Here is a 15,978-nt window from a genome sequence, read left to right as displayed (position 1 = left end):
ATTATTTGTTGATTACACATGAAAAAAAAAACTCTATTTTACGTTGTCCATGGTTATACGGCTTTTCAATCTCCAATAAAACATAAAAATTATCTGAATAATCTGAAGAGATAAATTAATGGAAAATACCAGGTTAATATTTTTTATTATTTGTTGATTACACATGAAAAAAAAACTCTATTTTACATTGTCCATGGTTATACGGCTTTTCAATCTCCAATAAAACATAAAAATTAACTGAATATTCTGAAGAAATAAATTAATAGAAGAAACTAAGTTAATATTTTTTATTATTTGTTAATTACACATGAGAAAAACCTCTATTTTACATTGTCCATGATTATACGGCTTTTCAATCTCCAATAAAACATAAAAATTATCTGAATAATCTTAAGAAATAAATTAATGGAAGAGACTAGGTTAATCTTTTTTATTATTTGTTGATTACATATGAGAAAAACCTCTATTTTCCATTGTCCATGGTTGCACGGCTTTTCAATTTACAATAAAGCATAAAAATTATTTGAATAATCTGAAGAAATAAATTAATGGAAGAGACTAGGTTAATATTTTTTATTATTTGTTGATTACATATGAGAAAAACCTCTATTTTACATTGTCCATAGTTGCACGGTTTTTCAATCTCCAATAAAACATAACTATTATCTGAATAATCTGAAGAAATAAATTAATGGAAGAGACTAGGTTAACATTTTATATTATTTGTTGATTACACATGAGAAAAATCTCTATTTTCTTTTGTTCATGGTATCACGGTTATTCAATCTCCAATAAAACATAAAAATTATCTGAATAATCTGAAGAAATAAATTAATGGAAGAGACTAGGTTAATATTTTTTTATTATTTGTTGATTACATATGAGAAAAACCTCTATTTTACATTGTCCATGGTTGCACGGTTTTTCAATCTCCAATAAAACATAAAAATTATCTGAATAATCTGAAGAAATAAATTAATGGAAGAGACTAGGTTAATATTTTTTTATTATTTGTTGATTACATATGAGAAAAACCTCTATTTTACATTGTCCATGGTTGCACGGTTTTTCAATCTCCAATAAAACATAAAAATTATCTGAATAATCTGAAGAAACTAATTAATGGAAGAAACTAGGCTAATTTAAAGTACAAAATCCTAAATCGAGAGTAAACTATGATTATAAAATATTTATGAATAATACTATTTTTTTAGTATTTGTTGAATTCATATGAAATTACATTTAGACCTTGTTGTACGTTCATTGAGTGTCTAAAAACACATAAAAATTATCTAAATAAATCAAAAAATAAATTAATAAGAAAGGCTAGTTTAATTCAAGGTATAACAATAAGTCCAGAGTCCAAAATGTAAATTACAATTATTATTAAATGTGTGTGAACAACAGTTTTTCAATGTTTATTGATTGCATATGAGTAAAAACTCTATTTTACATTTAGTCACACGAATCCGGACATAAAAGTGCAGTCCTGGGAGTGTCCATAAAAGGTGTTGGAAACAATGGACGTTTCCGTGACTGCTAACATGCATTATTAAGTTTTTTGTTTCGATTTTATTTGCATATTATATAAGTACTGAGGAGCTAACTTGTTGTTTACAGTAAAAATGGACAAATTGGGTTATTGTTGAGCTGCTTTGTTAGGAAAGCGTGTGAAAATACTGTTAAGCTAAACAATACCTATCAATTCCTGTTGGAACGCTGACGTCTCGATATTTATTACGAATGGTGAATTGGATTTGCAGATGATTAGGAGCAATTTTGTGGGTATTACCATAAATTATTTTACAACAGACGCAAGATAAAAAACTCAATTTCTATTTTATGGCTGCGAACAGGTCGACCAAATTTAGATGCACACCGTCACTCTCCATTTTCATTTTAACCCACATTCAATTGCGAACGATTATTATCGAATAATTCTCCAAAAACTACAGTCGCAACGAATTGAGCTAAAAATAAAAGTGGGTGGAGCAGTCTAGCCGTTCAACAAGTGGTTATGACATTCTCATACAGATTTCCGGATCGCAGACCTGTTTGTTGTGAACTTTCGCGGACGTAAGGAAAAAAATTGTGTTAGTGCGGTACCGCACCAAGGGAAATGCAAAAGGAACTTACTGATTAGTTTTTTTGTCGCTTTGCCTGCCGAACACGTGTTCGCCTTTTAATAGGACACGTTTCCGGGAGCTCAAACGATATTTTTGAGATGCTAATGCTCACTTTTTTATCGGTACTTCCTACTTCTATTCCGTCCAGGTACCCGCAGTGTTTTTTTTTGGATGATTTACAGATTTGCCAAACATCTGGCGACCAAAAATTGTTGGCGATTAATTTACGAATCGGAGGTACATTTGTCATTGGATTAGAGATGGTACTGTACGGTTTCGGGTTACCCGATGATGTGATGCGGTGCTGGTGGGTAAAATTAGAAATTGTCTCTGACCTTTCGGGTAAATTTGACCACACGATCAGGTGTATCGAGTGTTCTGCTAGAAAAAGTGTTAAATGAAAGTAAATCGTCGGAACTCTCACTTTTTTCAATCATCATTGAATCACCAAAGCCCAAAACTGCACATCTGTTCCTTAGCTAGCCAAGGATGGTGCCGGCAGTCGAAAAATGAAAATTAATAAGCCCTCGGACATACATTGTGGACACAAAGACAGGTGGCATTGTGAAGCTGAACACGTTGTATCATTATCAATATCTGATACTGCTAACGAGGTGCCTTGGCACCGTGAAATAATGATTCTGTCATGAGTTCACGACTTTGTTACCTCTTTGTCGATTAATTCGCTGCCGTTGCGATGCGCTTCCCCCGTGCACTTGTGATCGATTGACCGGCATCGTTTTTTTTATTTTGGGGGGCATGATTGAAAATTCGTGTCGATGGATCCTTGGCAATTTAGAATGGGAGGCGTTCCGCGCACCGGCAATTTAGTTAATTGTACGTGGCCGGCTGAAAACAAATGATTTGCTTGCGATGGTTATTACTGTATAAATAAAACTGTTAAATGCCAATGCGTTTTATTGTCCGAAGTGTGTGTGTACGAACGATAAAGTCCATAAACGACTCAGGTTAATCTAACGATAAATTTCGCTGTTTATTGGTCCAACTCGAAACCCATACGATGTACTAATTACACAAAAACCCATTCATAACGTACCATAATTTAATGTCTGATAATTTACATGGACACTAAAAATGATCTATCGTCGAATTATAAAGACAAATAAGCCGATCTAATAAATATCAATAGCCCAGATGGACATGTGAGGCAATACGAGATCCTGATGACTGCGACCAAGTGTTCAACCTTGCGCCAAACTCAAATAAAAATAAATTATCGGTCGGTTCGCTCTTAAATTTAATATTTATCGTTTTTGGCTCGGAGGGTTTCTGAAGCAATTTTTATTAATAACTTATTTTGTTTTATGTCGTATTTATCGACGTTCGGGTATTAGTAATACGATTTTCGTGTGGCTGTAATTCAGTTTTGTTTGCTTTAGGATAGTTATAAATAAACACTTGATGTTGTTATTTTAAAGGACTGAATACATTATAACTTAATCAATGGCAACTCTTTGGGACTGCGGTTATTCGGAACGTGATTTTAACATGTTCATCGTGGATGATGAAACGAAGCAATTCGCCTAATTTAATAATAATGGTCAAAAAATTACAATAATGCTTTTAAACAATTGATAAAAAATTTGTTTCTGAAAATTTAAACTCGGTTTATTCTAAATGGTTTAATGAAGTTATTATTATTTTATTAATGGTGATTATGGAAAAAAAATTAATTCAAGAAACATTACAATCAATCCTTTTAAACAAATTTTAAATAATATGTCTGAAAATTGATTTACAATACAATTAGACAACGAAGTAAAGAAACTCAAGTTTACTCAATGTAGTTTAATACAGTAATTATTTTTTTAATAATAGTGGAAAAGTTTTGACAATAAATATGGAAATTATTCAATAACATTACAATCAGTCCTTTTAAACAAATGATAAACAATTTATGTGTGAAAATCGATTTTCAGCTTCGTTGGACGATGAAAAAGGTAACTCAAGTTTATTTAATGTAGTTTTTTTTTTAAATAATGATGGAAAAATTAGTGACAATGAATATAGAAAATAATAATTCAATAACATTACAATCAGTCCTTAAGTTTAATAAAGTTATTATTTCAATAGTAGAAAAGTTATTATTTTATTAATGGTGAATATGGAAGAAAATTAATTCAAGAACATTACATCAATTCTTTTAAGCAAATTGTAAATAATATGTCTGAAAATTGATTTACAATACAATTAGACAAGGAAGTAAAACAAATCAAGTTTTTTCAATGTAGTTTAATAAAGTAATTATTTTTTTAATAGTGATGAAATAGTTACTGACAATGAATATGGAAAAAATAATTCAATAACATTAATCAATACTTTTAAACAATTTATAAATAATTTGTCTGAAAATTGATTTTCCAATACAATTGACCAATGAAATGAAGCAACTCAAGTTTATTCAATGTAGTTTAATAAAGTAATTATTTTTTTTAATAACAATGGATAAGTTACTGACAGTGAATATGGAAAAAATAATTCAATAACATTACAATCAGTACTTTTAAACAATTGATAAACAATTTATGTCTGAAAATCAATTTCCAACTACGTTGGACGATGAAATAAGATAAACTCAAGTTTATTTAATGTAATTTAATAAAATAATTACTTTTTTTAATGACAATGGAAAAATTAGTGACGATGAATATGGAAATAATAATTCAATATCATTCATATCATAAGTTATTTCAATAGCAAAAAAGTGATAAAATTTCATTCGCTGCAAATACTATAATATTTTGTGACTAATTTATTGTTAAATATAAAAAATCATAAACAATTGTATAATTCGAATTAGTATTTACAGTGACATCTGCAATCTTTTTAAGAAAGTTGTTCTCCATAAGTTACAGTTTTTAAAGTTTAAGGTGGAGCGACATCTGTGAGACATACGCAACACTACGAAAAGTAATCAAACTATTTACGTGTAGTGTACAGTTTTTATTTATCCAATTTATAAATATTTACAGGTTAATTGTTGGTTCAAAGTAATTAGATAATTTTCAACGTTTAAATAATTCAATTTGGTAATGTTGTGTTTGCGGTTGATAAGTATGGGTATATCCCCAACGTACGACACCGACAACCGGCGTGAGCTTCATACGCTGTGTTGCCATTCACATTTCATTTCATTATTTTCTTATTAGTCTTTGCGCTTCTGTGTCTTGTGCCTCGTTTTGTGTATTTGTATTTTTACATAGTTTTATTTGTTAATGGTATTTTTATATGTCTATTCTATTAAAATGTACTTATTATTATTTGTTTATTTTCAGCATTGTTATTTCGTTCTTAAATTTTAAACAAGTTATTTTTTGAGGTAATTGGAGTCTCAAATGAAGTACCAAATTTTATATAAAATTCCTAACTAGTTTTTTTTTAATCACAGCTTCTTTTAATAATACCTAAATAATTAAATACTTATTGTATATTTAATTATTTAAGTTAGTATACTTTTCTTTCAAATTGTAGATTATATGTAATGTTTAGCTTTACTTTTATGTATGATATAAAACTTTTGTTAATTGTTTAGACTCGCAGCTCCTAATTTTGGCTGTAAAAAATAGAAAGAAAGACATTCTTCCTATTATTTTTTTCAAAATATTGTACTCGCGCCGAAGAGTATCTTTTCAACAAGTAAAAAATTAAGATTTAGTTGAAAAATATTGACTAATGAGATTTTTCATTGAAATTTTTATGAACAATTTTTTTTATATTGTGTTCCTATTTTTCTCAATAAGTTCAACAAAAATAGAATATATTCAAAAAAAAAAAATAAATAAATAAATAAAAACCTAATATAACCTAACCTGACCTATATTTTTTTCAGAAAGTTCATCAAAAGAATTGTCAATATTACAATTTTCAAAAATTCAACAAAAATTGACAAATTACATTATTGACAATTTTTTATATTCTATTTTTGATGAACTTTCTGAAAAAAATAGGTCAGGTTAGGTTACATTAGGTTTCCATTTCTTTTTTTTTTTTTGAAAATATTCACCAGCAAAATTTCGTTCATCTTGAAAATAATATGGTTCACACTCAAAATGTTGAAAACATGTGGATGCAATGCAAAAGGAAACTTCGTCACCAATTTGGAACTACAGAAGAATTATTTCTCTCATATATGCATGAATTTATTTGTAGAAATTTCGAAACGGGGACCATTTCAATGCCATACTTAAGTGCATTAGACAACAATATCCTCTCTTACAATAAATTTTAATTCCGTATTTATTGTTTCGTTTCATTTCTTCCGTATTATTTGCCACAACAAAGGCATGATATAATGTCAAATAAAAATAAATTATAATTTCTCCAAATATGACTAATAACACAAATTGGCAACACCGCCCGCAAATTAGAAGTAAAGCGGGCAGATAGCGACGTACGTTCTGCATAGGTTCATACTTATCAACCGCAAACACAACATTACCTTCAATTTAAATTTTATGTTTAAAATAAAATCGTGTTTCACACATTTATGTGTAAAATTTCAAAAATTATAAATAATAATTTAATTTACAAATCATTATTAATCCAACATTTGACTATAATTTATATTTTTATTTAATATAATTAAATTATCTAGGAAAAACACATTTTGTAATATTAATAAATCTGACGTTAAGCACACGTGTTTCTAAAATAAACAATCGACGAAACAACAAACAAATGAGGTTAACCATGAACTTAATGCGCAACGAGAGCAACTCATTGGTAATTCAGAAAAATTCTTGCATATTTCAAAGGTCGTTCGGGTCAAGACTGAAAAAAATCACATGTTCGCATTTAAAATCCGCGCTTGCGCCGAGAGAAAAGATCGATGTGTTTATCAACAAACCGATGGTATAATCGTCTATTTATTTAATTAATTATGGCTCAAAAACACATTTAAATGAATTAATCATTCGCTTGCGATAGTGCGCGCGTTAAATTTAACTCGCAACGAGAATGACAATAACCTGCAATCGAAGAACAATAGTCTACTTCCTTTCCATACTTAACCTGGTATGGGGCTACCTGAATCCAATTATACTCATACCGGGCGACGGCGGCAGCCAAGTCGAAGCCAAACTGAACCGCACAAATGTCGTACACTACATATGCGAAAAACAAACCAAAGACTACTTCAACATCTGGCTCAACATGGAACTGCTGGTGCCTCTGGTCATCGATTGTTGGATAGACAACATCAAGCTCACCTACGACAACGTCACAAGAACCACGAGAAACGCAGAAGGAGTTGACATTCGGATACCCGGATTTGGGCAAACCGAGACTGTTGAGTGGCTGGATCCAAGTCATGCAAGTAGTGGAGCCTACTTCAAGGATATCGGTAATCTTATGGTCAGTCTTGGACATGAGAGGAATAAGAGTCTCAGGGGTGCCCCATATGACTTCAGAAGAGCTCCAAGTATGTAGATATTTAGGTATTAATTTGAGTTTGTGTGATCACTTATTAATAACCCTTTACCTTGTAATTCACCCCATCTTTTAGATGAGAATCAGGAGTTTTTCGTAAACCTGAAGAAGCTCATTGAAGATACATACAGTATGAATGGCAACACCCCAGTCATCCTCTTGGCTCACTCCATGGGTGGGTTGATGTCCTTGCACTTTCTGAATCAACAAACCCAAAAATGGAAGGACCAATACATTAAAAGTTTGGTGACTCTAAGTGCTGTTTGGGGAGGATCCATGAAGGCTATCAAAGTGTATGCTATTGGTAATGTGTGTGCAGTTTTGTGTCATATCAATATTTCAATATGAATTTTTCAGGGGATGACTTAGGTTCATATGTTTTGAGAGAAAGTGTGTTGAGGGCTGAACAAATTACATCACCCAGTTTGTCTTGGTTGTTGCCTTCCAAGCTTTATTGGAAACCTGATGAAATACTCATTGAAACTGAAAAGAAGAATTTCACTATTAATGATCTGAAAGAATTTTTTAAGTAAGACCTCATTGTGTATATTGTGCAATCTTCTTACTGTAAATAATTGATTGCAGTGACATAGCATTTCCTGATGGTTGGGAAATGAGACAAGATACTGAGCCATATCAACTAAATTTTAAACCACCTGGTGTTGAAGTTCATTGTCTTTATGGAGTAAATGTAAACACTGTGGAAAAGTAAGTAATCACATTAATGTCATCACTTATATCAGTTCATTTGGTGGCTTCTCATCTATGCTTGTAAATTATGAGTGTGTTCAGCTTATGTTGGCACAAATAAGTAGACAAATATTCTTACTATCATCAAATTCATAAAACAGTGATATCTAATTACCAATTATTACCTCTACTATTAAAAATTACAACCAATTTTTCTGCAATTAAACTTTATTTTTCATAGTATAAATATTTCTGCTGAATGATTTTTATGTGGACATCACAACACCATGACATTTTCGCTGAAATCAGAAGTTTGTATATAAATATAGTAATCATGACTATTGTCCAAAACGCATGCATAAAAGACACAGTATGTATCATCCCATCATCCATCTATTTGTGTTAGTTTTTTGTGTTGTGTAGGTGTTTTTTCTGCTTTTGTAGATTGAGCTATATTAGACATCAAAAGTGGTATTCATTAAACCGTTTCCGTTATAGATTGCACTATAAACCGGGCACATGGCTGGACGGTTACCCCACTTTGATTTACGGTGACGGGGACGGTACCGTTAACAGGCGATCGTTGGAGGGTTGCCTCCACTGGCGTAGCCTCCAGAAGCAAAAGATTCACGTGATTCCGTTCGAAAAGGTCGATCATTTGCAAATATTGAACAATCCAGATGTATTAGATTATTTGGCAGCTTTGGTTAATGGAATTTGAAACGAATTTTTAGTTGGTTTGGGTGGAATGCCGCGTCTGTTTATTTATTTTGTCTTCCTTGCTCTCTTATGATGTGATAACTGGTATTTTGTTAATAAATATTTTTTCGAATTAGCTTTTAATTTGACGTAGGAAAAGGAAACATGTTTAGATAAGATATTTATTTTCTATAAACAATTTTACAATAAATACAGGTCTGCACTGGTGCTTATGTACATTTTGCGTTTATACAGTGTTACAAAAATTAACGTGACAATCTAATTTTCAAATATTACTTAATGGTAGATAGATCATGCAATAAAGCAATATAAAAAAACCTATACCTACTAAACAACAAATATATAAATGCAATTTTAATAAATAAATATCACACAAGAAATCTTTTGGTTTTAAGTTAATACAAAAGTCAACTCTAAACAGTTTAAATAAAATACACCCCAATTTAATACCGTTTTGAGTACCTCACATTCATAGAAATATCAGTTTAAAAATTACGAATCGTACTTAAAGCTAATTTTGGCAATTAAAATATTTCATAGCATAAATAATAAATCACAAGAATATAATATGTGTAAATTCCGATAAATATTTGGCCTCATCTATTGGAATAACAATATAGTAGCTACATGTTTCTCTTATTTACACATATTATCAAGACAAACACAAAATGAAAAATAAATTAGAATATCGAATAAAATCGACTATGCATCATCTCATTTATAGACCCAGGTATCAGTAATTGTCATGTTTTAAAATAACTGAAAAGAAAACGGTCATTAGTAGATACAATAACAATTTTGAATGTGTAATTATGTCACCAACACCAAAAAGAGTTTGTTCATTAAGGCTTAATTATTCCAGTTTAATTAAGTAAAACAAAACAGTTTGTAAAAATTAGTTTTATTTAAAAATAATTCTTGCACATAAACATAAACAAGGTCAAAGGACATCTTCCCCCTCATTGTGTCCCAATTTCCTAATGCAGATAATAAAAATAATGATAAATTAAAGTGAGAATCAAATATTTAGTGGTTTCAGCCATATTTTCCCTGGTTTATATAATTTTATAATGATCACTCCAATCCGTAGTAATTTTTAAAAGATTGTAAAACTTTGATTAAGGAGCTAAAACATAACATCAGTACTTTAAACAACCATTATCATAATTATGGGGGATTTATAGCTGAAATACCACATTATGTGCCTATTACTTTATTAGTGTATTTCATTTGTACATAAATCGTAATTTGTTAGTAAAGTGTATATAATTTTAAATCATTCTGTAATATGCTGTGCATGTTTATGTAATGTTAGTGTACTGAACTGGTGCAGGAGACTTGAATAAAAGTAACTGTAAGGATTTATGTACACACAATCCCCTCAAGTTTTAATTGTTCATTTATATAACTAGGTAATACTTTACCTGATTATGGGCAGTCGGCTGGATTCTGTGTATTTCAAGTAATAAGCATAGAATCCGATAATAACAGTGGCGGCCGCGAATAACAGCCCGTATTTGCCCCTCGTGACCAAAAGCCAAGGGCCGATCTGTTTGTTCAGTCTGACCCACAGACTCTTGTTTCTGTTCTGCCGCCTGCGCATCTCTTCCTGGTCTCTTCTTCGCCTTAGCGTTCTTAAAACAAAGTCACGTAACAATGTAAGAAGACATTCAGAAGCGGGACTTGGGTTAGAAATGCGAAAGCTCGAAAATAAAACAAAGCTAAGGATTTATTTAACAAATAAAAAAGAGGAGGCGGAAAATATAAACGCTACAGATGTTTATTCTTATGTCTACGGAATATGATGCAAGCTAGTTGTAGAAGACAGAGGCGGAAAGTCAACAGATTGCGAAGGAAACAGAAAACCATTCGTAAATAGTAAAAGATGCCAAAGTGTACATACTGTTCGTGTATTCTCTTTTTCACGTATCCCTCCAACGTGTCTGGAGGGTAGTTTTTGTAATACTTGGACGCTTGCACCAATATCTCTTCGAAGTCCAAGTTGTCTGGTATTTGGGAGAGGACGACGTGTACGCTGGCCATGTCGCAGCCCGCGTCGAATACTTCCTGCCTCCGGTGTATTACCAATGCTGTGGCTACATATAAGGGCATTAAGGGGGGCGAGGCTAGGAAGTAGTCGTACAGTCGGACGACGTCTCTGTATTGGTTGAGGGAATGGCCAAACCATGTAAGATACCAAGGTAAAGCAAACATTGTGCCCACTTCAGCCCTAGAAATTATATAATAGTACATGTCATATTGTATGGCAGTATTGTCCAAACCTATCCATAAAATCGTGAAGGTCTTTGTCAGCTTCCTTTAGAAGGGAGTAGATGTAGTTCAACCTATAATCTGTCTTTTCCATTGTGGGTTCCATACACTCCCTTAAGTGATGAGTGCTAAGTTTTTCCATTATCCTAAATGCAACAGCTTCACCTACCACTAACAAAAATGTAACTGCAACATCATGATAACCCTGAAATTTATCACATAAAACACAACTTAAATCAACAGAATTTGCAACACTAACCTGATAGTATCTTAAATGTGGATACTTAATTATAACTCTTAAAATTAACACTGTTAACTGATCCTGTAATGCAACTCTTTGCTCATATGGAATGCCAGGAGGAAACCTCCTAAGAGATCTGTTTACATCAACTACAACTTGGTCATACTCAGGATGATTGGACAAATCCTGAAGTGATGGGGTGTTCTCATTAGATTCTGGATCCACTTCCAGCAACAGAGGCCACACTTTACGCCGCAAATCGTCTAACGAAACGCAATTAATGCACTACATTCCAATAAATAGGACAAGTTATTTACCTGAAACTAAACCATGTCGAACAAGTGCAAAGTCCTTCCAGGTTTTCAATGTGGAAGCCCCCGAACTCAAAGCCGATTCAATTCTCTTTTTCTTATCCGTTTCTTCGGGCGTTTGCACGTCTGTAAACAAGCAAATTGGCGAACCCGAGCGAACCAACACAAAAACATATTACCTTGATCGAATTTCAATTCGGATCTGGTGTCGACGTCCGTGTCGTCCACATTCTTGTACGGCGATTCGTTGTTTAGTGGTGATGTGCTTTCATCCAAACTGCTGATTTCTGATGTGTGGTTGTCCATTTTTTACTTAATTTGCGGTTCAATATCCATAACAAAACATATAACCTCCCCGAACTGTCAAATTGGACAGATCTAATCAGCTGTTTGTCATAAGTTGATATTTAGTTTTAATCACCGATATTTCATTATAATGAAATTGACTAAATACACATTTACAAAGTTTTATTTATCTTGTTCATACAAGGCAGAGATTTATATGTTGTGAATTTGTTTAATTTTCATCAGGCGGTGAAGATCAGTGGCGGCTCGTGAGGTTTGAGTTTAGTGAGGCGTATTAAATATGGAGCAAAATAATAACATCTTCACTACCTTTTGAAAACAAAATATATGGTCATCAAAATAACTTATTCATTACTGTACATCCCGTTAGCTAATTAAATTTGTCGCACCACGAAAACCCTCGTTTTTTGTCTCGTATTTGTTAAAGTATTCAAATTAGGAATTGGGCGGATTAATTCTTTGCCAACAAACATTTTGTCAGCTGATATATTAAAAACGTTTTCACAACTTCTACCAGACACACACACCATCATGTAGTTTTTGAAACTGAAGAATCGGTAATGTTCGGAAGCTTCGTTAGTATTGGTATTTGGAGTTATCTCATTGGTTGGAGGCACTCCTCAGCTCCCCTACCATTGAAACAATACTCCAACCTTAAAACGCATTGAAATTTAATACAAAACTGTTACTGCTTATTCCATTGTCGGTTTTACAACAAATTACCCTAAAAATAATAAAAAACATAAAAAAAATAAAATTGGCAGTTATAAAGACTGTCGATAAAAGTAAAAACTTAGGACATTTATTATTAAAATTTGGAATTTCATAATGTTTGAATTAAAATTATCAACATCAATTTGGTTTTCACATATATTGACACTCCGATCAAAAATTATATGCATGCTTGTGTGGTTTTTTATTATTCAAATATTTACTTACATTTCAATGTACTCGATTTTTAACATTATTTTAATTGTTTGCATCATTGTCATCATAAATTTTAACAATACTTAAGGCTTGTACTTTCAATTATTTCATTTTGTTCTAAAAAAGATACAATAGGCTTATCTACCACTTATAAGATATACACAGCACTATACATCAGCTGTACAGCTACAGAAATATTGGTATAAGCATGTCGGTGACGCGAACGCACAAGATTTCACCCATCCAAAAAGTGTCTAAGGTGCATAGCACACTGTGCCTATGCAACGTGGCTAAAGAAGTTTTCACGTCAAAAATATTTTTTAATATTAACTTTGTCAACAAAATCACTTTTATAGACGATTCAAACCTCACCTGCCTCCTCCGTGTAGCCGCCACTGTCAGAATACGAATTAGAAAATACTCGCCACAAGATGGCACCTCCATCTTGACAACATTCAACTTCGATTTAAAATTTACTTTACTGGCGGCAGTTTTCAAATTCCCGTATGAAAATGATCGATCACGAATTATCAAATTTAAATGAAGTCATATACAAACACATTGAAGACATAATCGATGCCCGCAAACGTTTAGGTCATTACAACGTAGACAAACAATCGAACCTGATAAATTATCGGTACGTTTACTCAACATCCATCGGTGCGAACGAACGTTTCGTCAGATTCAACGACAGCACCGTGTTAAACGAGGCCGACAGTTCGAACGGTTCGACAATAAAACACACGGATTCCGAAATCACCGTCGTACGGATACGCAGGGACAATTCGATGAAGAAAAATCAGATTGACTTTGAGAAATGGGACATGGAAGATGTGGCCATCCCCGGCGACGGTACGCATTTGGGGGAGAGTCCCTCTTTAGTGAATCTGGCCACTTTGGTCGGGCAGAATATTTACAACGAAGGGGACGAGTATTTAGTACCCCTGTCGTCTTGGGACCCACAAATAAAAATGGAAAAGTCGGCTTCCAGACAGAAGTATTTGGTCGATTCGAGCGTTTCTGATGATACTGACAGTAAAGAGGATGATAGAGAGAGCGTCGCTGAAAATAAGGGTATTGAGGACCGGCCTTCAACTGAACACGACTTAAATTTATCCGGTATTATCACAAGGCGTTCCAGCTTGGCGGGAAGGATTTCAAAATTCATCCGTAGACGCCTCAAACAAAAGTCCCTGTCAGAGGAGGGGGAGAAGATGTAAGGTTATGTCTAAATGTCACAGTATCTAATATTTAAATTTAGTTAAAAAAGCTAAATAACTACCTATAATAAAATTAATTGGAACACAACAATGTAGTTATATATTATGTACCCCACTGAACAACAAGTTCCTGAAGACACTGAATTGGAAAGTAAATAACCACTTATCTCATATCTGTTTCATTTAGACTAGAAATATTGAACGCATTGTCACCATACTTAAGTAAACATTAGAGGTAAGTTAAAAAAGTCTATTTCATGTGCTGAACTTTGTCAAAAGTCACTCTGTTACTTTTTTAGGACAACACAAAAATGTCTGACCACACAGAATGGCGCAAGAACAGAGTCTACCACAATGAGGGAACGACAATGCTGGAAATTGTCGAAATTTTAATCCCAGCCTTCTACTACACGGTAACGGCCACCGTCATTGATTCACTTGCACTGCAAACCCGTAAAAAACAGGGCTCAACTCGCATTTACATTATTGAGTTTGCCATTATTGTCCTGCAAATTATTTTCAGCATGACAGTACTCGAACAGTACATTTCAATAGCTCTATTACTGTCTGGTTTGACCATGTTCGGTTTTCTGTTGATGGTAAACATTTTACCAGAGCAAAACAAGAAACCACCTGAACAGGCCAAAATAAAAAACTTCATTACAAACGCCAGATCCACAATTAACTTGATGTCTGTCATAGCCATTTTGGCTGTTGATTTTAAAATATTCCCTCTAAGATTCGCCAAGACTGAGACTGTTGGAGTGAGCCTCATGGATGTTGGAGCTGCTCTCTATGTCTATTCGAACGGGATCGTCGCTCCGGAAGTCAAAAATAAACTGGAACCCATACAAGATTCGTTCAAAAATTCCTTACCACTTTTTGTCATGGGTTTCGGTAGATTCTTTCTAGTCAAACAGACTGATTACCATGTCCCCGCAATGGAATACGGCACTCACTGGAATTTCTTCGTGACTTTGGGTGTTGTAAAACTGTTTGGGTCGATGGTTTTAAAGTATTGTCAAAACGGCGCCCTTTTCGCGGCCATAACCGTCGTGACTTTGCACGAGTTTTGCTTACAATCTGGTTTAAATCAGTTCATTTTCTCAGACATTCCAAGGACCACATTCCTGGCTGCCAACAGAGAAGGCATCTATTCGTCATTCGGATACTTAGCAATCTATCTATTTTCTGTTCATTTTGGTAAAATTTTATTAAACAATGACAAGTTTAACACATTGAAGAAAATCTTTTTATTTACATTAATTACGTTTATTCTGACTATTTCTCTAAGTGTTTCAACAGACATATCTAGAAGGACTGCGAACGCAGCCTTCTGTTTCTGGATCCTTTTCTTGGGCTCATTCATGACTGGCTTATTTTTCATATATGAACTTTATCAGGAGCGGTATTTATGTAACAGACTGACTAATCTTGTGTACACTCCATTTATTTACAAGGCAATCAATGATAACGCACTGGTATTTTTTTTAATTGCCAATATTCTGACAGGTTTAATTAATATGTGTGTTGATACAATGTCACTAAACAGTCTAATTGGCCTGCTGATTGTTTCAGGCTATATGGCTGTAAATTGCTTAATAGTTTGTGTGCTGAGTCATAAAAAAATATCAGTATTAAAAATAATCAAACTTAAATAAACCAAATTATTATATATGTTAATTTAAGAGAAACAATATAATCTATTGTAGAAGTTG

At 32.9% G+C, this 15,978-nt stretch overlaps 3 protein-coding genes across 7 annotated transcripts; 2 read left to right on the top strand and 1 right to left on the bottom strand.

Moving 5' to 3' along the window:
* The first annotated feature begins 6,935 nt into the window (after positions 1-6,935).
* On the top strand, positions 6,936-9,099 carry LOC109604501 (phospholipase A2 group XV). Of its 2 annotated transcripts, none has more exons than XM_020021035.2 (5): positions 6,936-7,566; positions 7,651-7,878; positions 7,932-8,103; positions 8,160-8,282; positions 8,709-9,099. In XM_020021035.2, exons 1-5 carry the CDS (start codon positions 7,104-7,106, stop codon positions 8,983-8,985), a joined length of 1,263 nt encoding a protein of 420 aa, XP_019876594.2. In that variant the 5' UTR covers positions 6,936-7,103; the 3' UTR covers positions 8,986-9,099. The 2 variants fall into 2 exon arrangements, with proteins under 2 accessions (XP_019876594.2, XP_019876595.2); XM_020021036.2 differs by having other exon boundaries at positions 6,943-7,566; positions 8,763-9,099.
* Positions 8,492-13,157, bottom strand: LOC109604500 (TBC1 domain family member 20). Of its 4 annotated transcripts, none has more exons than XM_049966550.1 (8): positions 13,053-13,157; positions 11,987-12,837; positions 11,814-11,933; positions 11,515-11,759; positions 11,267-11,460; positions 10,888-11,214; positions 10,409-10,618; positions 8,492-8,563 (listed from the first exon to the last, which is right to left on the bottom strand). In XM_049966550.1, the coding sequence occupies exons 2-8, from the start codon at positions 12,111-12,113 to the stop codon at positions 8,542-8,544; spliced, it is 1,245 nt and encodes a 414-aa protein (XP_049822507.1). In that variant the 5' UTR covers positions 12,114-12,837; positions 13,053-13,157; the 3' UTR covers positions 8,492-8,541. The 4 variants fall into 4 exon arrangements, with proteins under 4 accessions (XP_049822507.1, XP_049822508.1, XP_049822506.1 ...); XM_049966551.1 differs by lacking the exon at positions 8,492-8,563 and adding an exon at positions 9,132-9,743; XM_049966549.1 differs by lacking the exon at positions 8,492-8,563 and adding an exon at positions 9,867-9,961.
* A 410-nt stretch (positions 13,158-13,567) lies between these two features.
* LOC109604492 (uncharacterized) lies at positions 13,568-15,974 on the top strand. The gene is made up of 2 exons (XM_020021025.2): positions 13,568-14,495; positions 14,560-15,974. Exon 2 carries the CDS (start codon positions 14,572-14,574, stop codon positions 15,919-15,921), a length of 1,350 nt encoding a protein of 449 aa, XP_019876584.2. The 5' UTR covers positions 13,568-14,495; positions 14,560-14,571; the 3' UTR covers positions 15,922-15,974.
* Positions 15,975-15,978: the final 4 nt, after the last annotated feature.

Source organism: Aethina tumida, chromosome 4, assembly GCF_024364675.1.
Source record: "Aethina tumida isolate Nest 87 chromosome 4, icAetTumi1.1, whole genome shotgun sequence".
Taxonomy (NCBI): Eukaryota; Metazoa; Arthropoda; class Insecta; order Coleoptera; family Nitidulidae; genus Aethina; species Aethina tumida.
The sequence above is the reverse complement of the archived record's forward strand: the minus strand, read 5'-3'. Positions and strand labels throughout refer to the sequence as shown.

What these genes read in the sequence shown, in the direction of transcription:
- LOC109604501 (XM_020021035.2), top strand. Translation starts at nt 7,104, where the DNA reads ATGACAATAACCTGCAATCGAAGAACAATAGTCTACTTCCTTTCCATA. An exon ending in GATCTGAAAGAATTTTTTAA is followed by an intron (nt 8,104 to 8,159) that starts GTAAGACCTCAT and finishes AATTGATTGCAG; the next exon opens with TGACATAGCATTTCCTGATG. An exon ending in AATGTAAACACTGTGGAAAA is followed by an intron (nt 8,283 to 8,708) that starts GTAAGTAATCAC and finishes CTGCTTTTGTAG; the next exon opens with ATTGAGCTATATTAGACATC.
- LOC109604500 (XM_020021034.2), bottom strand. Translation starts at nt 12,113, where the DNA reads ATGGACAACCACACATCAGAAATCAGCAGTTTGGATGAAAGCACATCA. An exon ending in CACATTTAAGATACTATCAG is followed by an intron (nt 11,461 to 11,514) that starts GTTAGTGTTGCA and finishes GATAAATTTCAG; the next exon opens with GGTTATCATGATGTTGCAGT. An exon ending in CTTCACGATTTTATGGATAG is followed by an intron (nt 11,215 to 11,266) that starts GTTTGGACAATA and finishes TATAATTTCTAG; the next exon opens with GGCTGAAGTGGGCACAATGT.
- LOC109604492 (XM_020021025.2), top strand. Translation starts at nt 14,572, where the DNA reads ATGTCTGACCACACAGAATGGCGCAAGAACAGAGTCTACCACAATGAG.